We start from the raw sequence: 23,243 nt of genomic DNA, 5'->3' as shown, positions 1-23,243 counted from the left end.
TGGAGCTTTTTTAAACAGTAAGGACATAATGCACTAAGCAGCCATCAGACTGCTTATTTCCAGGTTCCAAGTATGTTCTTTTATTCCCTTGTAATCATTATGCATTTTCTTAAGTTTCATTTTCCTATTTTTTCCCTTGCATCTAAAAGTAAAGATATTTAGCTTCTTTTTTGTGCTAATTGACCACTCAGATTTTCCCTGGATTAATAAATCATGGGCTACTAGTCTCCCTACATTATTCCATAATTTAGGCACAACGATTCCATAACACTTGAAATACAGTTTTTAGAATGTCTGAAATAAATTCAACACTTCTGAAAAGCACTAAGAAAATGTCTGTGCACAAAATCAGTCCTTCAATGAATTAAGTAAATTTGTGTGGTTCTCACACCTCTGGACTATCTGCTTGTGTTTGGTGCAGATTTCCCATGTGTGTGTTGGAGGCACATCCTTCCTGGAGTGCCAAATCCACTGCACCAGCACAGGATGATTGTTTTGTGTGTGTACAACACACCTGGTGTGTGTGGCATCATTCAGGATTTATTGCTGAAGGGAGTTAGGCAGTGGGGCTGAGGAGAATGACAGTTTAGAGAGAGTTGTGGCTGCTCTCTGATAGTTTAAAATTGGTGTATTCACAGCCCAAGGAGCAGTGAAGTATATGTGGTTCGCAGGCTGTAAGATGGATCAACCATAATTTGCAGCTTGCAATGCTACCTTACAATTAGATGGCACAGATATTTAAGCCTAGCCAAAATGCCATTGAGGTTCATACATACAAAGAGAGATCTGAACTGTGCTATTTAAAAGGTACAGCATGTGCATAGTACAGTTCTCATGTAGTTCTATGAATTAAATTTTGTTCTTTAATTGATCGTGTTAAGTGTTTACATTCTCTATTTTAAATTGTACCTTAATTTTAGAATTCTCAAAATGGTTGAAGTTGGAAGGGACCTCTAGAGGTCTTCCTGCAACTGCCTTGCACAAGCAGGGCCAACTGGAGCCCAGGATGATGTCCAGATGGATTTTGAATGTCTGCAGGAATGGAGGCTCCAGAACTTCTTTTGGCAACCTAAAGTGAACTGACAATTCCCTTTCTTTGGTAGTTTAGGTGTGAAAGTATAATAATAATATAATATTAGTATTTCCCCATGAAAAATTTGAAACATAAAAGCATAAGTAATGATTGAAAACAGAAGTCTGTCTAATCTAATATCTTAAGAAGTTTCTGAAAACAAATACATACAGGACTGTCATATGAATCCTTCCAGTTTTTTGAGCCTTCAATGTTTTTCAGCTCAAGATCATTCTCAACCATACAGGTTGCCTGTTGAATTAGTAAGCAGTAACAAGTTTCCTGTCTTTAATATACTTTGGAACTTTGAATGTTCTTTAATGTATTTTGCCCATATCCAAGCGTTTTTGCATGTTTAGGATCAACATTTGCAAGCAGAAAACAAATTGACTGAATGGAAAATCATCTCCTTTTCTCTGTTTTAAATTACACTTTTTGTAGCTTGATAACTCTGGTGCCGTAGTTATGGCACAGAAAGTTGTGGGCAGTTGCTTCCCTTTTCACCTTGTTTGAGCTGTTCTTCCTGATTTATACCTTCCTGCATATTTTCAGTCACTTGGAAACATGTGGTGTATTCTGAAATGCAGTTTTTTGTGGGGGGAAGTCTTATTTTAATGTCAAAGTGACAGATTTTCTTCAAAGCAGTGCTAACTAGTTACTGGTTTCTTTAAAGCCTAAATTGTACAGGTCTGTAATTGAAGATGTCATTAATGATGTCAGAGAAGTTTTTCTGGATGAAGGAGTGGATGAACAAGTTCTCATGGAACTCAAAACAGTAAGTTTAACTTAAGAGTTATTTTTAATAGACCAATACAGCAGTTAGTTTCCAAATGTGGCTATTGTTGTTCACTGTAGAAATACTAATTTTTAGTTAATGCACTGTAATCTGCATATCTGTAACTACATATCATTTGAATTGCACTGTTGTATAGACAGCTCTACTCACCCTGTTATTTTCCCTAATCTGGCAGCAGTCATCTGAATGCAGTGTTACTTTGATCCCTGTAACACTGCATCTTTAAAAAAGGGAAAAATACATTTATTTTAGAGACAGAGAGTTTATCTGCAGGAAAAACAAAATGCCTGTACTGCTTGATGTTTTTGTCTTTCTGAAGAAGAGTTGCATTGTTGAATACATTGTCAGATTTTTGCATGTATGGTTTGTTGTTTGCAAAAGTATTGCCATTCATGGGGTTGGTACCTAACAAATCACACTTTTGTGCATCACACTTGCCTGAAGCTCTGAATCAGAATAGTTTTACAGAAGTGGGTTTCAACTAAAGATCCAAAATAAACGTATGATGTTAACGTGAGCTCTAGTGGGTTTCCTATAGCTTTCTCCAAATTCTTCTGGAGTAAAAAAAAACCCTTTGAAGGGGAAGGGTAAAAGTAGTGGGGGGAAGGCAAAACAAGACAGCAAAAAGAAAGGAAACAAGGAAAGTAGGGAACTTTTTGTCTCATCTACTTCAGTGAATATGGTGTCCCACATTCACAATATTTTTTTAAGTATTGAAAAATAGATGGAGTGGGAAACAAATTGAATTGGACTAGACAGAAACGGGTGAAGACTTTTCCCATGACACCATGACCTGTCTTGGTGGAAACACAGTGAGATCTCTAAAAAAAGTGCTTTGGTATTTATGTCACAGATGTGTTCTGCAGATTATGTCAGAAAAAAATTAATGAGGAAAGAGAGAAGGAAAGTGAAGTATTGAAGAGGAAGGGTGCCCTAGCAAATTTTGAAATCATGACTTCTGGGTGCCTGTAGTCTTTTAGACTTTGATGTATTACAGAATACTCGTATTGCTCTTTTTACAAGAGCTCCTTTTTTGCACCATGTCTGTCCTTTGGAGACATGTCAGCTGACATAAAAAACTATAGGGCTGGAGAAGCTGAGTATGATAGTGTGGTAGAAACTGTATAAATTATTGTACAGAGGTGTTAGCTATACTGCTACCTTCTGTTGTAGGCAGCAGTAGTCTTTAAGCAACTTTTATTGGGGAATTCCAAGAAAAAATGGCTTGAGGAAGGCTGTAATAAAGAATTATTTTTGTCATTAAAGAGGTAAGAAAGAGAGTATGGGGAAATAGAAAACTTGAAGCCTTATTTAAGGTTACCAGTTTATCTCAATTCATGTTTCTATTAGGGTTGTTGTGAATCCTCCACACTTGGAAGAAAGTAAGAATGTGAAAGCTTGATCTTGGACTGACAAGGGATATTTAATTCCTTTTCTTAACTTTTCAGTGGAGTTACCTTTTGCCTATATCTACCTGAAGGCTTTTTGCACAAAACAAACATTGAAACTCAATTTTGGAGTACTGTCATTAAATAGTTACAATTCCTGTAGAGAAAACTTACACACAGATATTTTTCTTTCCTTTTCCAAACTAGCTGTGGGAGAACAAGCTGATGCAGTCTAAGGCTGTAGATGGCTTCCATTCAGAAGAACAGCAGCTTTTATTGCAGGTGCAACAACAGCAACAGCAGCAGCAGCAACAGCAGCATCATCACCACCACCATCACACACCTCAGCCGCAGCAGACTGTGCAGCAGCAGTCTCAGCCACAGCAGGTCCTTATTCCAGCATCTCAGCAAGGTCAGATTTAATCTCTCAACACTCTGAAGTTAGTCCAGCTCCATTGCATATTCTAAGTCAAGGGCAGGATGCTTGTGTGATGGTTAACTTTCTGTCTTTCTACTTGGCCTCTATTCAATAGGCCAAGAAAACTGTCCCAGTAAAAAGTGATTTGGTATTTGTTTTTAAGTCATATTTAGAAGATCTTGAAAAAAGCTGAATTCTTCTCTTGATCTCCTGTAGCATAACATGCTTTCAGAATGCACAACTTTCAGAATTCCATTTGCAGCTCTAATTTCAAGCCAATCTACATAAGCAGTTGACAGTTTAGTCACAAGGTGGTCATGTCATTAGGAGCAAATTATTTCAAAAAAACATTATTGGTTAGCAAAACTCAATACTAGGACATGAAAAAAACTTGTAGTCTATGTAGGGTTTTTTTTTTAGTCTTAAAATATTTCACACTGTAGATGCAGATGTACCAAGGTGTATTTTTGCTAGGTGTAACAGTATTATTTCTTGTAATAACTGTCTTTTGTATTCATAAATAATTCAGTGAAATTTTTTTTCAGCCATTATTTTATTTGAAAACTGAGATAAATACGCTGGATTTTACTGCATATATGTTGAGTAAACATATCTGCCACCTATGAAAGACTTGTTTGAATTTTCAGTCTATTAAATTTGTGACATAAAATATTTATCTATGGTAGTCACAGAATTCAGTCTTCTTGTCAGATTTTGGGGATCAGAAAACCTGTGTTATCATAGGCACGAAAGACAGATATGAGTTGATACCCCTTGCTGTCTCCGCCCAAAACCAGCCAAAACCCAATCACCGTATATTCAACACAGTATGGAACTAGTGTGACTAGTTTTTCCATGGTGTTTTGGGGTGGTTTTTTCTGGTTGCTTTGTGGCGCTTTTTCGATAGGGAGGGAAAGATGGGTGTTGGTTGCTTGTTTTCTTCTTATAGTACTTTTTATTTTGGCTAGTGATAAATGAGTTTTGTACGTTGGGGTAGAATGAATTTTGAGATGAAGGCCCGTCGATAAGCGCGGGGGCTGCCAAGGCGCGGGGCCTCGGCGGGGCGGGCGCTCTCCGCGCCCTCTGGCGGCGCCGTGCCGCAGCCGCCGCTGCGCTGCCCCGCGGTCCCTGCGCTGCAACATGGAGGCTGTTCCTGTGCTCCCGCCCGCGGTAACGCGCTTCAAGCTGGTGTGTTGTTGCGGCAGCACGGAGACTAAATGAAATTAGGATATCAAAGCACTTCATCACTGAGAGGCAGCTTTATAAATTAATTGACTTCCTATTCCGTGGTGGAGATGGTATAGTAAGTTCCTCATATGATCTGGTGCTGTCCCAGGGAGGGATCAGGATGATCACCATGGTGATTCCTGCTGTCCTTTCTGTGATCCTGGCACAGGTTCATGAGATTTCCTTAATCTTCTGCCCTCCTTAATTTCCCTGAAAGTTGGAGATGCCCTCAGATTCTTTTCCAGTTTGTTTAAATGATTAGATGGAGAATAGTTTGTCAATGATTACTTATTCAAATTGCTCTGTCACTTCCAAGTTTACTGTCACTGATAATAGCAATGGTACCCTGCTTGTTCCATGGACTAGGGCATATGTACTTCCCAGGTGATCATCAGGTTGTTGGTATAGTTTAGCTATCTCTTTTCTTTAGCTCACCAAAACTGCTTTGTTGTGTGGGAGAGGTGGTTTATCACATTCCATCTGCTTCTGCTGCACTAGAAAGACAGTGAATATCATGAGGTTACAACTGTGCTGACTGTGCATAGCTCAGGCTAACTGCAGCATCCTGTTACTCTTCATCTTGGAATAATCTTGCTCAAGTCTGTTTTAAGAGTTAACTATTTTTGTTTTTGAAGAACTCTGATATTGGGCATCATAAATTTTGTCAACAGCTCACTAATACCTTTAATTTCAGAAACACATTTTCAATCTTGCTTTACATAGATTCAGAATAGGTAACTGAAGCTCTTGAAATAGAATCTGTGAAGTCAAAGTAGTCATATCACACCTCAGAGCTGCTGTTGAATATTGTTTTGAGAGTAAAACTTACTAAGACCAGAGACTTCTTAGTATTTGTTTTTGTGATGAAGCTCAGCTGATATTTGGGTGATACTCTTTCTGAGTTACTCTGGCTTGGACGTTATTTGGGCAGATTGTGTATTTTTCGTTAAATGCTGATTTTTTTTTGTTTTGTTTCTAGCACCTCAGCAGCAGGTTATTGTGCCAGATTCCAAGCTGATACCACATATGAATGCATCAGGCATGGTAAGAGGAGAAGTTTATAGAGGGTTACACTGTCATTATGTAAATTGTTTTGATTAAATAGTAAATACAAATTTCTATAAGTTATCAGATGCTTAAAAATAATTTAGGATACACTGGTAAACCTGTCTGCCACCTTTATGAATTTTGCTGGTGCACTTACAGTCTAGGAACAGTAATCTATAACTTCAGTTCAGCTAACAAATTTAGGATTTACTTTGACCCTCTGCTTAAATATGTTTAACCAAAACTTTTTTAAAATCAGAAATTGGAATACTGCTGGCATGAGTCTCCATGATGTGTTCATATACCAGTACACCACCATTAACTGATGCAAGCATAACAAATTTGCTAGATGCAGGAAAAATAATTAAATATGCTGAAACTTAAGTTTATGTTGAATGAGAGATGATTTAACATTTCACATAGTCACATTAATTTGATTCACTAATTATGTAACAACAAAAATGATCATTTACAGTTTTCTTGCACTCTGTATCTCTAGATATTGCTTATTTTATCTTGCTTTAAAGACCCTGACTTTATTTAAAGAAAAATAAGTTGTTTGCAAAATTTTGAAGACACCCCTAATATAAGTTTAATGTGTATTACCATCAGAATTCATTACATTCTTGCCACTTCTGTGGTGGAAGCTCATGAAGCAAAGTTCATGATGCAACAAGTTTTGAAGCTGGAACAGCCTTCTCTTACATTTTACTTCTCCATTATCTGCTGATCTTGCTACAGAAAAGAGCCTGAACTTTGTTACTTGAATAGCATGATTTACCCACAAGCCACAAGCACATAGACATTCACCCATTTCTTACGTTTGACAACCATTTTAATGGGATTTGTACAAGTCCAACAGTTAAATGTGTTTTGTCTGTCTCACTTATCTCAGGGTATAGAAAACATTGAGTTGGCAAGCTTTTTAAACTCCACTCCTGTTAAAATGTTGATGCTTTGTGTACCACAGAGAACTACTGTTTAGCAAAGAGTTACTATCAATTTGGAAATATTGTTCGTGTTTATTAGAAACATGTAAATTGGTATAAAAGAGTGGATCTGGCAGACTTTGAGTATTTTGGAAGGCAGAGAGTAATGGGAGTTCATTCATCTGCTTTTGCTTGGGATGTGAGAATGCATACAGGCGAGTTTTAGTTCTGTGTGGTGATCTCTAATCTTGTCAGCTGTAGCAACTGTATTGGCTAGACAGTATGGGGAGATCCTGTTTCTTCTAACCAGGACATATGCGCTCTGCCCGGTAATGAAGATTAAATCCTTTCAGTAGCAAAGAATAATCTCTCACAGTTCCCTTACAGTAGGGGAAGGGAGGCTTTTCTGTAGGCACCTGAAGTTGGACCTTTGAAATGGAGAGGCTTCTAGAGAACTCCATCATCCTCTGCAAGTTAAGAATTTAATACAGATTTTTCTGTTTGGAGCTCCCATAAATGTGTTGGAATTCAGTTTCCTTACAGGTTCAAGTTGTTACTCATTGATAGTTTCACTTTCTCTTTGAACCAGCTGTCTTGAGAGAAAAAAAATCAGTCATTCTGTGAACAGTCAGTACACAGCATGTGTAGATTCACTCAGAGGAGCTGTGTGATATGGGACTTGGCATGCAAATCACTTGCAGAGTGAAGAAGAGTGCAAACCTGATTACTATGCCTTGTGAAAACAAGACAGGCAAACCTAATCATTGCTTCAGTACCTTATGTTTCCTCAGATCTGTAGGCCCATAGCCTCAACTGCTTTGAAGAAGTGTAACAAAAGTTGCCAGATGAGCAGTGCAGTGTTGTGTTGTATTGGTAGATCAGCACAGAAAGCAGAGGGTCTGCTGAGCTTGCAGATAAACCAAGAAACCACATGGAGTTGCATTAGGGTGTAATATTTAGTGATTTTGCTTCAGTCTTCTTACTATTAAAGAGGGAAAATAAAATAATTTATATGTAGTATAATTTACAGTTGAAACGCCTGCATTTTAATAGCTGCGGGTACTTGTGTGCAAACACTATAAGTAGCAATAAAAAGTTAGGTAGGTTCAGGCAGCATGTTGTGAGATGAAATACTGTCAGTATTGTGTTTGTGGTTAAAAAGCTTTTTCTTGTATTTCAGAGTGCTGCAGCCACTGCAGCTACATTGGCTCTCCCTGCTGGTGTTACTCCAGTTCAGCAGATACTTACAAATTCAGGTAACTCTCTGGTTGTTGAGAACAAATACAGTTTTAAGGGGATTTAAGAGGGAAGCATTCTGAGCCTTGTTATTTACTGTTAAAAAGCAGGATCTGGAAATCCACCCTAACAAGGTAGTGCAGTTTCTTTACTTCATTCCTGCGATTTTTGTTCACTTTCTTATGAACCTTGTGGTTCTGTCCTATAACCACAAGGTGTTGCATGCTAGAATCTATGTAAGTTTTCCCCACTTAGAGAAGTTCTGGATGCACAAGGGTTGGTGTTGGGAGTTTTCCCCTTTGTGTGTTTCTGAGCTTTGTGATGCATTATCTGAGCTCAGGTACTGTGCTGGGTATAAAAGTAGGCTCACTACTTCTGTGACTTCAGAAGAGTAATGTCCTAAGGTTTTTTCATACCTGCTAAGCATGCAAAGTGGAATTTCTAATTTTGCTAGCAATGATAACTTGATTTCATATTTATTGTTTCTAAATACTCTTATGCCATGCATTTAGCATATAAATGTTACTTTGATGAGCAGCTTATACTTGTACTTTCATATTATGCTGATTTTATAAACCTGATTATAGGTCTACTGCACAGGAAATCAAGAAAGGCCCAAGAAATACCATGTTCTATATCTAGTTGCTACTTTTCCTGGAGTAGTTCACCTTTGCTCAGAATCACTTGGGATTTAACCCTCCTATTAACACTATAATGTGTAATATAGTTGAAATAAAATTTATATATGCAGCTGTTTTAAAAATCAAAATCTTCCCTGTTTTAAGGAAGCACATCTATATTTGTTATAGCACAAAATAATCTGCAGCCTCCTTTTTTTACTTTTGTAGTAATACTTCAGTCTTGAACGTTCATAGTAATTTCTTAGACTAGGACTGGGGAAGTCCTTTCAGGTACATTTAACTGTTTCAGTAAATAGGGCTTTGCATTTTGCTGTCAAGGGAGAGCAGGAAATCTATCTGAGGGAAATTGTATAAAGTTCAGGATTATCTAGTTTAATTTCTTTCTTCTTACTCCACCTTTCTTATAAGAAATGTGAAAAACTATTGTTGGAGTGTATGTTAGCTCTTACTTTTCAGAATTTCAGGCTATTTCCAAGAGTAAGTTTGTCTTGGATGTATTTTATTAAGTGATGAAGGGTAGAAAATGGCAAAGCTAAAGGATAACATTTGATTAATTTGATACTTATTTTACTACAGGCCAGATCCTCCAAGTAGTTAGAACTGCAAATGGAGCTCAGTATATTATTCAACCACAGCAGCCAGTGGTTCTACAGCAGCAAGTTATACCCCAAATGCAGCCTGGTGGAGTACAAGCACCTGTTATTCAGCAGGTAAAGGAATTTTCTTCAATAGGTACACTTGGAAGGAAAAAACATGATAATTACTAAAGGAACTTGAGTTTTTGTGAGTAAATTGAACTAGAACAAAACTCAAAAACCATATATAATTTAAAAAAAAAACGTTCTGTCAAGTGTGGCAGGGGTTTTTGGGTATTTTTTGTGGTGTTTTTTTTTTAAATGAACAGTCTTGAAATGTTGTTTTCAATGTCACTTTCATTCTTGTCAGATACTGACAGGATGAAGTTTAAAATTTCTTCTGTGCATCTCCCGATGAGTTATATTATGTGCATAATCCTAGTTTACATACTTTTAAATTAATTGAAATTATTCTGAGTCACATAATACTCAGAACAAAATACCTAGAACTGACACTCCTTGGTTATTTTAGTAGTGAGTACAGTATGTTTTAGGAATATTATTGATCACCTGAGATCAGCTGTGTGTCCAGACTGTGTTAGCATTGAATTTAGTGAAGTCTCATTCTCAGTGTCACAGTTCTGCAGTTTAAGCATGACTAACAGTTTGTAAGTGTTTAATTTTTTTATGAGGAAGATTTTAAAAAACAATCTTTTTAGTTGAATTAGAGCATTCCATTGATGTGTTTGGAACTCAGGTGGGGTAGTAGTGCTCGTGTTTTAGACTGGATAGAGTTTTAAATTTTTTCTTAAGTATAGCAATGCAAAATGCAGAAAATTAACAAGTAAAGCAAGAAGGTATGTGATTAAAGTTAATACTATGTGCCTGATATTGGTGGAATATTTGTAACTCTTCCATAATTAGTTCAAGTCAGATTGATACACCTTAATTGCTTCTTTTGAGTCTGATGTAGTAGTCTGTCACATTAGCAGCCACAGTACTTACAATGATATTCCATCAGGTTTTGGCTCCTCTCCCTGGAGGGCTTTCCCAGCAGACGGGAGTGATTATTCAACCTCAGCAGATCCTGTTTACAGGAAATAAAACTCAAGTTATACCTACCACAGTAGCTGCCCCTACACCAGCTCAAGCACAGATTCCTGCAGCTGGTCAGCAGCAGCCACAGCAACAACAGGCACAACCACAAGCACCACTTGTTCTCCAAGTTGATGGAACAGGGGACACATCATCTGAAGAAGAAGATGATGAGGAAGAAGAGTATGATGATGATGAAGAAGAAGAGAAGGAAAAAGATGGCGGTGAAGATGGCCAAGTAGAAGAGGTAAACTTAATGTTATGGTTGTTTCAATTTTTTGGTTGGTATTTTAAAGAAAACTATCTGTATCAAATAATGCAATTACTTAAGTAGTTTTGAGAATGTAACTTTAATCCTTGTACTTCAGATTGTTTATTTCCAATATTGGAGTTGTGCAGACGGTATGTATTGGCCAACAGTTCAGCTGGGTAGGGTGTGGGGGCACAGCAAAAATTAGCTGGGATCGACACCATTTAAAACACTGCAGTAGGAATATTTTTGATGCTATGGAGAGGTCAGTCATGAAATTGTTTAACTTTCATGAGCAAACAGAAATGGTCAACTCCACTTGGGACCAAGTGTGTAGAAAAGCAGGGTGTTAAGATTGACAAAAAGGAAGGCAGTGTTTGGCTCAGTGATGGCACCAACAGATGTGATTTACCTGTATCTCATTGGCTATCTGCTTTCTGTTACACAGGAGCAAGCTTGAGAACTCAAATTTGATTATAATGCATCTTCTAGAAAGACATCTTACCTTGATTTAATAAAATGAGACAGGAACTATAGTGAGTTGTTGCATTCTTAATAGTATATGCTTAATTTAGACTTGGAGTTGGCTTGTTTTTGGACTTCAGCCAGTGGTTCTTACTGAGTTTTGGTGTGTTGTACCAAAAAGCCCCATGAGAATAAGAAATTGTAAAAAAGGGGTAAAGGGTGAGGAAACACTACTAAGTTAAAAGTTTTGATACTTAATCTCAGACAGGAAGCTTGGTACTCCCTAAATCTTTCCCTAAAATGCATCTTGCTTCCAAACTTCTCTACAGCCTTTCCAATTATTTTAGATTCCATTTAAAATGCCAGTATGAACATTCACAGTCTATATCACCCATGCAAGATATACAGGTAAAACTTGTAAATAATCAGATTTTCTGTGGTACATATACAGTGGTGTCTTAACCCTGTTTTTCTGTTACAAATTAGAGGTTGGATTCATATCACTTTTCCATTATATCATTCAGCAGTGGTGTCAGTTTGAATGTTTTAATATTAAGTATAAGTCATCATTCTTAAATATTAAGTGTTCCTTGGCCTTAATGCTAGTATTCTGGAGGGAGTTTATTAATAAACCAAGATTTCATAATCAGCATGTCAGAAATCTTCTGGTTTTTGCTTCCTTTGCTCCTCAGCAGCTACTTTGAGTGGATCACTTCCTTAAAGATTTTAAACTCAATTAAACATAGTATCACTTTGAATGGAATTAGGACCTCAAGTACACCTTCTCTCACTACCATCTCCTCCCTTTAGCTTATGTATTTGGAAGTATATTTGTTGTCCTGTGTTTATTAGTTACTGTTTCAGCTGTTGAAGTGTTCATTATTCACATAAGAGTGTGTATGTTGAGATTTGTTTTCAGTTTTGGTACATCAAATGTGAACAAGACATGGAGTTTTATGGTCACATCACTTCTTATGTGCCCTTAAAAATGCAACTCCGTGTCTTGTTCATGTTTTATGTCACTGCTTAGATGCTTTACAAAAATGAAAACCTTTGTTCTTTTGTACGAACATTTACAGTGAAGGAGCAAGAATGGAATAGTTGTAGTGATAAAAGGCTGCAGTGCTCAGAATCTGGCCTGGACAATGAAGTCCCAGACTAAAATTCATAAGAGTATCTTCTCAGGATGGAGGGTAGGAAGCATCAGCTCTCTGTTGGAAAACCTAATGCTGCCAGTCTTAACTGCATTTTGGGTCCTGTGGTTCATAGGCAACACTGTAGCCTCATGTTAATAATTAAAGTGACTGCTCTAATCTTGCCAACCATCATAACTTTTTCCATGTGTTTCTTTCAGGAGCCTCTGAACAGTGAAGATGATGTGAGTGATGAGGAAGGACAAGAACTGTTTGATACAGAAAATGTTGTTGTGTGCCAGTATGATAAGGTAAATTTCTACAGAAAGCAACCCAGTTAGTTTGCATTCTCTGTTCTTCCTATCAAATTATAATTTTTTAAAGTAGTATCTGTGAATGGAAATGAGAATTACCTATTGTTTTTAAAACATGTTTGTGTACCATGTTTGTATTAAACTTGGTAATGAGTAAAGCTCAAAAATCTGGCTGCATTTTATTTTTATTAGTAGTGTCTTTTTGTGCCATTTAATAAAAGGACAGCCTTCTGGGACCAAGAGAGGTGAACTGTTGTTAAGTTTGTGCATTTATTGTGGCTATAAACAGGAAAAGTAGTCATCAGGATTTAGACTTGTGGAAAACTGTTTCTTTATCATTAAAAGTGTCTTTTCTGGATGATAGGATAGTTACAAGAGGAAAATCATCTTTCTGTGGTGTGCATTGTGCTATATGAAATGGCAGTGTGGAATGCTAGTGCTTGTTTTGCTTTAAATTCTGCTGAACTGTCTTGCAAGAATTTAGTCATTACAGGGGATCATGTTTTCCCTGGAATCTACAAGGATTCATCTGTGCAGGAATCTTTTAAAATGTGTCTAGGTGATATCAGAAGCTTTTGGCTGAGGTAGTACACAGATTATTTGATGTGGTTTTGTTGGTTTTTTTTTTCCTTTTCCTGTACTCAATTAATTGGGCCAAAATGAATAGGGATCCTTTTTAAAGCAGAAAAAAAGTGTAAGCTTCTTGAATAAAGGCTTCTATGTTGCAAAGAGTGGCTGTGTTAGCAAGTCTTCAGTTATGCCCAGACTTTGCTTAGACTTGTCATCAGATTAAACACAGATTTTAAGACCTACATCCCAGCCATCTGTCTCTTCTAAACTGTAATCCAAAATTGTTTTGAGGCAGTTTATAAGGAATAGTGAGAGACCTCAGACCAGCAGTCAGAAAAGCTTATTGGGAGCTGCTGAAGCTGAGCAACAGGAACTACTCTGAAATCCTCACTCTCTTAAAAGATAGAAATTGGAACTTGGTAGGGAACAGTGTCCATTATTAACTTCCAGTGCCACATATTCTGGAAGGACTTAATCTCTTTTCAAGAAATCATTATTCAGTTTGCCTCTAAAATACACAGGATTGGCTTAGGTCTGAGCAGTTCCTTCCTACCCAGTGTTCTGCATCAGCTGATGGTGGGTGCTTTTGAAACTTCTGTTCCAGAAGAAGAAGCAACAGGTAGCAATGCTCATGCAGGGCTTTTTGATACCATCCTTCTGTGTACTGTCTGTTGAGGAAGAGAAGGTGCCTTCTCAAATGGCCAACAGAGGATCTTTTTCTCTACTTGTTAGAAATCAGTTTGATTATTTTTGAATCCTTGGAAACTTTGCCTTATGACATGAAGTTTCATAAATGTATTGTGTGATGTGTGGAGGAATGCTTCAATTTTAAAACCCTCTAGTTTTGTATGATACTTCCTAGTTCTAAAGGGTATTTTCTTGTTTGCTTTCTTGGTGCTGTTTATTATATTGCAGACCATCATAACCCTCCTCAATCATATCCTTGAAATCAGACCTGCACTTTATTTGTACTGTTCAAACTTTTGATTGCTCTTACTTTCATTCTCCAGATCTGTTTGATTTTTCTGTATCTTGGAAGGGTAGATAAGGTTTAGGGAGGAGCACAGGCAATTTATTTGCTGGTCTAGTAGTGTTATGCAATAGTTCTTGTGTGCTTTTGGCCCCACTGGAAACAGAGCTGATACTCTTATGGGAAAGTCTTAGAACATTGGAATCTCATTCCTGACTTGTAATTGTTAGTTCAAACCCACCACTTCTACTGTCTATGTAAATTGAAATTTAATTTTTTCCCGTTGTTACTATCTTTGTATGCCTTAAATGCCACCATTGTTTTCTTACACAATGAGTCAGGGCAGTAACATCCTTCTGCAGCTCTTCAGTAATTTTTTTTTTTTTTTTTTTCATCATCAGTGCATTGTCATTTTTCAGATCCTTAATGAGCTCTTAAACTGTGTAGACTCCAACCAGCACAAGTCTTTACTGGAATGAACTAATTTTCCTGTAAAAACTGCGTTCTTTCCTTTGTTTTCTCATCTTTAGTCAGTTGTTCACCTGAGGAACTTCTTTCTAACCTCATGGCAGCTGAAATGCTTCTTATGAGAGATTTTTGTGGAATGCCATTCAGTAGGACAAGTAGTGTATATCAGTCAGACTTTTCCTTGTTTCTGGCTTTTGCCACTGACTGCCTTTTTCAGCTTAAAGTGAAAACAGTATCAAAAATAATTATAGTAGAGTGATATAGTCATAGCTGTTTTGGTGCTATGTTACTGTTTCTACAGCACTAATGGTAGATGGTGAAACTTCCTATGCTTGATGAAAATTGAAAAATTCCGTAGGGTTTCCTGGTTTTATGATTTATGTAAAATTTTAACATTTTCTAGACCATATTTGGTATAGAATTACATTTTTGTTCCATCTGTAAAAGTTTATGATAAACTTTCCTTTTAGACATCATTTCAGCTTTCTGAAAAGTCTTTGCTTTCTTTGAGTATCAGGTGATCTTTTGCTCTTTCAGATGCAGTTCTTGATAGATTGAAAGTATTTGTCTGCTCTGTCTTTACAGTATGTGGTGGGGGGGGGGGTGCTGTTTTTCGGTTTTAATTTTTCCAAAGTTTGCTCGTCTATCTTTAGATTGAATTTTGTTCAGTTTTCTTTAGTTTTAAATTAAACATATAGGCTGGATATCAGGAGCAATGCCTTCACAGAAAGGGTTGTTAAACCTTGGAATGGGTTGTCAAAGGAGGTGGTGGAGTTACTGTCCCTGGAGGAGTTTAAGGAATGATTGGATGTGGTACTCAGTATTTTTAATAATTTAGTAATGTACGTCTGATAGCTATTTTTATTTTTCTTGCCCTTATAATTTACTTATGCATTCTTACCTATTTCTGATGCAGAGTAATAGGTTAATGTTTTTGTTCTGTTTTTAGATTCACAGAAGTAAAAACAAATGGAAATTTCATCTCAAAGATGGCATCATGAATCTTAATGGAAGAGATTATGTATTTTCCAAAGCCATTGGGGACGCAGAATGGTGAAGTTTTAAAAGACAAAACAAAAGAACTCCCTGTAAAAGGAAAAAAAAAATACAAAAGCAGGAAAGGTTGAGACTTGGATGTATACTCCAATCAAAATGTGTATCTGCACATCAGAAATAAACAAAAGTATTGGAACAAAGGTAAAATGTGGCAACAAAGACACTACTTCAGATGAGCAAGCCATGGACTGTAGCAGCTATAGCATTGTCTGGGAGCTGGTTTTGTGTGTTAGGAATACCTTAATTATAAATTCTACATACAGGTACCTACAGCTGGTATTTAGCATGTAAGGCTTTGTCCCCCCTGCCCTTGATTTAAGATTTTGAAATACTTCTTCCACTGATTGAAGGAACTATTCCCTTTGATAGATCATTAATCTGAAAATGCTTATTGTGTGTACAAATCTTTGCTTTGAACACTTCCTTTTGGTAGTGAGGATGGTCAGAATCTTACTTAAACTGCGTGCAAGCTTTGTACAGAAGGGTAAGAATTAAGGTGTTAAATTTTAAATAACTTGTATAAGGAAAATATTTTTAATTCTGATATGCTCATTAATTATTATATCTATTTGTTGTTTTCAATGCAGTTCCCCATAAACAGGTTGTTGTTCCTAGCATCTACACAATGGTAAAATTATGATTTATATTTCAAAATTATTTTAATTTCATGTGATAGGTTTTATTTAGGGCTGCATTTTTCAAATTTGAAGCACCTCATCCCTCACTAAAGTCACACTGCTTAACTTGTTAATTATATTCTTGCTGTTTCGTGGTGGTTCAGCATCACTGAATTGAAACAAGTTTCCCTTGATTTTTTTTCTTTTTTTTCTTTTTTATTTTTTTTTTTTTTTAGAAAAAAACCAACATTTTTTAAAAGGGTTTGGAGACCCTTTGAATCCAATACCTAGGTAATGCCATAGTAGATGCATTCCTTTACCTGCTTACTATGTATGTAGTCAAATACCCACAAGTAATTCAACAGATCACAGCAATGACTAAATTTTTAATATGGAAAATCACATTAAAATTCTAACATCCTGGCTGCAATTCTGCTTTACTAAAAAGTATAGCCAGAAGTTACCTGCAGCAGTTAATCTCTCTAAAGTTTCCAGATGGCATGTAATTTCACGAAGAGAGCTGCACAGCTTCTGAGAACACAGATTTTGGTAGAGTATCTTTAGGCTGTCTTGGTAACAGCAAATCAAGCAGTCAGATGCACTAAACCTTGTGTAGTCACTTTTTCACTTGCATTTTTTATTGTTTGTTTGTTTGGAGTTTTTTGTGTTCAATTTGTGAAAAGCAACAAAGTTATTCCCCCCTCCTTCCCTTTCTTACCTCAGAAGTTGAAGAACTTTCCTTCTTGCAGGGTCATTGTTGCAAACCCTGCTTTTGGAAATGCAGTTACTTTTGAATGAGGAGAGGGAATGGGCATTATACTTCAGAAACTGTTGAGGAAGGAATGTTCATGTGGCTCACCATTTCAAAAACAATTTGCATTTTGTTGGGTGCTTGAAAAGATGATGAGAAAAGGACACAACAAAGATAATTTTTATTAACTTAGATATGACCATGAGAAGCAGACATGATTTCTGATTTGATTTTTTGCTTGAGAATGAGACATCTTTAACATTATTTTAAGAAGACACAAGTGTATTTTAGCAGTACATAACAACTGCTTTAATTTTCATTCTCTGATTCATTTGCCTCCAAGTGCATTTGTAGTCTCACTAGTATGTAGAAAAATCACAACAAATTGTAAAGGTTTTATTGCTGTGATTTTGTACATCTGTGCTCTCATTGATAATGACTAAAACTGCCTGTAGACTATATCTAGAGCCATATGGTTGTTAGAAAGTCGTCTACATTCATAAGCTTTATGAAAAGTTAATTGATGATTCTACTAATTGAGATTCTTCAGTAGTGGAATCATTTAGACTGCATTTTTAGCTTGGGGCTTTCAAGGTATCTCAACCTAATTGGTGTTTGCTTTCTTTTGAACAACGCAGATATTTTATTTTTTTACCACTGTTGACACTTCTGTGTAAAACTGCAAGGAAATCAATAATATACCAACTAGTTTCTTCCCTCACCTTTTCCATGTCTGTTACCAGTAAGTCTTAAGTAGTGGACTTGAGAAAAATTCCCATAATGCTGCACAACTAAACCAATAAAAGGAAAAAACATCCTCTTTAGCTATAGATTCCTTTTTATACTACTAGAATCCAGTTTACTTATACAACACTTTGTTTTCATACAACTTGGTGATACTTCTCACCCACATACATATATTAGAAGCTGCATAGCCTCTCTATTTTAAGGGGTAGTTGAATTTTAAAGGTAATTAAGCTTAGTCTGTTCTGAAGGATGTTAGATGCTTTCTGAACCTGCACAGCCTCTTGCAAGCTAATTGTATGTTATGCTTTCCAGATAGGTTTTGTCTTCAAATACAAATATCTGTGAAGTTTTGGGAAAGCCAGTCAAACCATGCACATACCAAACTGTGCTCTTATTGCTACATCAAGTGTTCCTTTTTATAAGTCAAAAAGCATGTTTTAATTTCATTTTATTGTAGCAGCTTGCTGTAAGAATGTAGTTTGCTTAATTTTATTATTATACTTGAATTTTTAATCATGGTTTTAACTATATAATTGAACAGACCATTTCATTAGGTTCAAAAGAAACCATTCCTTTCAGAGGGCAAGGGATTCCCATGTTCATAAGTGATTTTCTCCCCCCCCCCCCCCACCTTAGAAATAGTTATTTTCTTTTTCCAGTTTAAATAGTTCAGTATTATGGAAACAATTAATGGTTTCAAGAGGGCTTATGTTTAAATTTGCACAGATAATGGAGCACCTTTTTTATGATGGAAAAAAATGGGGAAGGTAACTTCAGAAATATAACCATGATGGCTGATGGAAACTTGTAGAGCAACTGGGCAAAATTGAGTCTTGTGCCTTTTCAGTTTGCAGAATACCTGTTTTGCCAGTATGACAATGATTCCTGAGAGAGTAAATTTCCTGCAGTGCTTCAATCAGAAAAGCAACTTTTTTTTGCGCGAATTCTGTTGGGTTTTAGTGTGTGCAATCATTTAAAACCATCTAAGTGAAAAGCAAAATTAAATGTTTTCTTTTAAGGAGATAATAGAGAATTTAGTCACATAAGGAACTTTATTGGACTATTTAAATAAAATGTTTTTATTCCCCCTCAGTTGCTAGTTAGCAACAAGATTTCTTTGAGATTTCATACTCCTTGTTCCTGCATTGTACTCACATCTTGCATTTAAACATCGTTCAGTTTCCTCAACGCTATTTAAAGTGACAGTTGTGGTCCAAGTTTATTTCCAGGATTGATACGTGATTCTGAAGCACATTTTCTCAGAGCAAAAAACATGTGTCATGTAACAGATTTTTTTTTTTAATAAATATTTTCTTATCTTTTTGTTGCGCAATTAGGAGTGTTAAAGTAAACTTCATTGAGTCTGTGAAAATAATTTCACCTATTGATAGTTAGCAGTAATTATGTCACCACATGACACTACCAGAGTAAAATTTCTTCATGTCAGTGAAGGAGTTAAGAGACCTTGTTAACTAATGTTTGTATTGATTTAATCTCTTCAATTTGTAAAAGCTCCTTTCAAAACAATAAAGTCCCCCAGAATTTCCCCCAAAGTAGAAGCTTCCTGATAGAATGCAATAAGATGTCCAGGAAATGAGCAGTGGTTTTAGGGCAATGCACACTGGATTGATACTGGGCTGCCTTACACAGCACCGTGGGGTTTTTCTGTGTGCCATCCCACGCAACCCATGCACCCCCATCTGATACTAGAGTTCTTCTCAGACTTTGAGATTAGTGACTATACAAGATGAAGAAACTTGCATATTGTTCTGTATTGGTGTCTGGCATTTAAAGTCTCGTTTTCCCATTGCTGTGATTGGTTGGGAAATGTGTAAAAACCAGTACATTGGTTTCCATGTCGTCTACCCTTTTCAGGCAGTTCATGCAGTGTGTTTTTAAATTATTATTTGGTGGATTAGATGTTGTGGAAAAAAGGAGCTTTTTTAAACAGGAAAAACTACCTTGGGTTAGCTATATGTACAGTCATCCAATGAGACATGTTCCAGAGTGCATAGGGTACCAATAGATTATGGAGTGGGGGACTATCCTTTTTTGCTGTTCTGAGCTACTATTGTCAACTGCTGTTGTACATATACTGTTATGTGTAAGGGGGTAAATATATTTATTATGTTTGTAAAATTCATTCTGTACAATTGCAGATCAAGGTTGCTCCTCTGTGATATACAGGATATTATGTTTCAAAGGCCATGCTTGGAATACGATTAGAGAACTTAGTATTTTGATGTACTAAGACCTATTTTAAGTTTAATATTTTGCCTTTGCAAAAACTTTAATTAAAGATGTTATTTAAAAATGTTTGCCACTTCATTTACTATCTTGCATGTGCATTTGTTTCATATATGCGACTCTTTACTACTCCATAATAATGTTGAAGATTCCGAATTGATTTTCATCACATGCAGGTAATTTCAGTGTCAGTTGTTCAGTTTGCCGTGCAGACTTTCCATTTAATACCATCACAGTGTTATAAAATACTGCAGCTCAATCATGAGGCCAGACATGCGTATTTAAGGATTTCTCCCTGTGGTAGCCTAAGGCTTAAGTATTGAGAAAAGATTGGTTGAACATCTTTGTAAAAAGGCCAGTGGTACCTGAGGTGGATTGGGAACAGTGGCCTGTGTGTTGAGGGAGGTGATCCTCCCCCTCTGCTCAGCCCTGGTGAGGGCACATCTGGAGTGCTGTATCCAGCTGTGGGCTTCTCAGTACAAGAATGGCAAGGAGCTACTACTGGAGAGGGTGTAGCAAAGGGCCCACAAAGATGGCCAAGGATGTGGAGTCTCTCTTAGGAGAGACTGAGAGGCAAACTCATCAATGCGTGTTAATATCTCAAAGGTGGGTGTCAAGAGGATGGTGCCAGACTCTTCAGTGATGGCCACTGACAAGAAAAGGAGCAGTGGCCAAACAAAGGAGTTCCACCTCAACATGAGGAAGAACTTCTTTACAATGATGGTGACAGAGCACTGGCACAGGCTGCCCAGGAAGGTTGTGGAGTGTCCCTGGTGGGATATTTAGAGCCCACCTGGATGAGTTCCTGTGTGACCTGCTCCAGGTGACACTGCCTGGCAGGGGTGTTGGACTGGATGCTTTCCAGATGTCCCTTCCAACCCTATTGATTCTATGATTGTGTGTGGCATCTTCATAATTGTCCTGTATGTGGAAATGGGAGAAAATACTGGGAAGTAAAATGCAAAGTTCTTGCATGATAACTGGCCTATCAATAAGGTTTTGTCTTCATCAGTTAATATAATCTGACAGAATTGCTTTCTGACATCTTTTCAGTTCCTGTCTAAAAGTAGTATCTTGAGACATGACTTGTGGTTTATTTTTAAATCTAAATTTTGAACTTGAAACTCTAATATAATCAGAAATGTATGTAGGCTACACTGCCTGTATGGGTGGTTGTATTTTAGAATGTGATGATTTTGAAATAATTTTTTTATCTACAGTGGTATCAATGTATAGCAAACCAAGACTCATGAGGAGTGGTGTGTTTTGTTTTTTTCCCTAGTGTTCAAGGATGTACCCCCTCCTCTGCCCCCCAGTACTCCTCTTTTTTTTCCAGCCTTCAACACTTAAGGAAATCTAAAAAAATACAATACTGCTTTTTCCATAAAATTTGCCTTACTTTAAATAGAGTTGGGATTGACTCTGGATAAATAACTATTTACTATTTAAAAATCCATTGTTTTTTCCAAAACAGATCATTGCTGTTGCAGCTTGCACATCACATCAGAAACAAACAGGTCAGAAAAACGGCCTGTTGTTCTGGCCAAAAGATTTTCCAAAGGACCCTAACAGAAGAAGCAAAGCAGAATGTTGACAAATTAATAGCAAATTTAAATTAAAATACAAAAAAATCCTAGTTTTTATTCCTGTGAGAAAAGATGAGTATGTTACAATTGAATGCTAATTGTGCTCTGCTAGCTGTGGCTGAACAAAGTATTTAAATGATTTTTTTTTTTTTTTTTTCAAAATCAAGTATATTTAAATATTTTTTCTTACCCGATTTTTATATGGTCTAATTATTGTCATTGCAGAGGTATGAGAGGATAAGAATATTGGGATATTAGCATAGCTTTCAGTATATCCCCACTGATTTTCAAGTCTACATTATTCCTTACAACTTGTCTTAAACTGCATCAGCTTCTGAGTGTGTGTATTGTTTTTTCTAATGCAGACTTCTCTGTAAAATGCTGTTGAAGACTAGTCCCTTGTTTTTAGAGCAGATTTCAGCACTCTTTACCACTAATGGGATTATGCCAAAACTTAATCCTTTCAGAGATAAGGACATCTGCAGTACTCTCAAATGAACTGCAGTTGAACCACATTTGACCTTCAGTGTGGATATACAACATCAGAAAATTTGATTTAGGACAATCTTTTTCTTTGGAGTGAATTCTTTTCCAGTTTTTTTTTTCTTTGTGAAGTGCTTATGTAATTCCACGTTTTACATAGTATAAAAGTGTTTGTCCCTGTGTGATCTGAAAGAGGGTTATATTAAATAGATAATATGGAGAGAGAATAAATGCAAATAGTGTTTTATGTTACAAATTATACTGAGTTGCCCAATCACTTCCACAGGTTAAAAACTGCTCTGTGAAGATGGATATTCACAAACTGCTATTTAATAGGCTTTTTAATGATACCCATTTTAAAAATACATCTAGTTCTTGTTTTCCTTTTGAGTTCAGTTTAGTAAATAAAAATTTACTGAAATAAAAACCATGGTGATTAATTTGGAAAAGTATATTTCAGTAGCAAATCCAAAACAAAGACTATCAATAAATTGTAAAAATAATGAATAATCTTGTAACAGCAAAAAATGTTATGTATGCATGGTGATTCTGTCAAGGGAGAAATGCTTTTCCTTTGCTAGAGGAACCAAATGAAGGAGAACAGTGTTGTGAAAAAATCCCTCTAAACGCCTGGAACAGAAGACAAGTTGGAATCCCAGGAGAGTCCAGACACTGCTCTAAAAGTACTAGAGCTGCTGGATTTAATGTCAAGGTAAAGAACAGCCCATCCTTGCTTGTGATGGGGAAAACCATTTTGATAGCAAAATAAGGAAGGCATTTCTTTCTGCTAAGGCTCTTGGCTGCCTGGATTTTCCCATTTCTCCTAGGAATCCTGCTGTGACCTCACTGCAGATAAGGTTCCTCATGTGTCCTGCTGTACCAGTGTCTAAGTATTTCCTACAGAATTTTCTCCTCAGAGGAACAACTGCCTGACTCTAGGTGGGCTGTGTGGTTCCAACAGGTTATGTATTCTGGGAAACACAGTATTGCAGGAAGTACAGCATTGAAAAAAAAAAAAGAATTTATTGCAGAATTTACTTGCTGGGAATACTGCTTGTAGGTTTTGTTTCAGCACAGGTTGCCTTTATTTTCAGAAAATTCAAATTGTTGCAGGTTGGAAGCCCTTTATTCCTGAGCTCACCTCGTTCATGATTTTAATGAA

At 36.6% G+C, this 23,243-nt stretch overlaps 1 protein-coding gene across 1 annotated transcript in view; it reads left to right on the top strand.

Annotated features, from left to right (window-relative positions):
- LOC306803551 (stonin-2-like) overlaps positions 1–20,081 on the top strand; it is a 92,403-nt gene extending 72,322 nt beyond the window's left edge. The window contains exons 10-17 of the mRNA XM_079309099.1: positions 1,746–1,847; positions 3,464–3,668; positions 5,881–5,945; positions 8,058–8,133; positions 9,331–9,464; positions 10,351–10,671; positions 12,494–12,583; positions 15,544–20,081. Of these exons, the coding sequence (XP_079165225.1) occupies positions 1,746–1,847; positions 3,464–3,668; positions 5,881–5,945; positions 8,058–8,133; positions 9,331–9,464; positions 10,351–10,671; positions 12,494–12,583; positions 15,544–15,651 (1,101 nt within the window). The 3' untranslated portion in view covers positions 15,652–20,081. The remainder of the gene's footprint in view (positions 1–1,745; positions 1,848–3,463; positions 3,669–5,880; positions 5,946–8,057; positions 8,134–9,330; positions 9,465–10,350; positions 10,672–12,493; positions 12,584–15,543) is intronic.
- The last annotated feature ends 3,162 nt before the right edge of the window (positions 20,082–23,243 follow it).

This window comes from Erithacus rubecula (genome assembly GCF_903797595.1).
Source record: "Erithacus rubecula genome assembly, chromosome: 6".
NCBI classification, from domain to species: domain Eukaryota; kingdom Metazoa; phylum Chordata; class Aves; order Passeriformes; family Muscicapidae; genus Erithacus; species Erithacus rubecula.
Note: the sequence above shows the minus strand (reverse complement) of the source record. Positions and strands in the feature narration are given on the sequence as shown.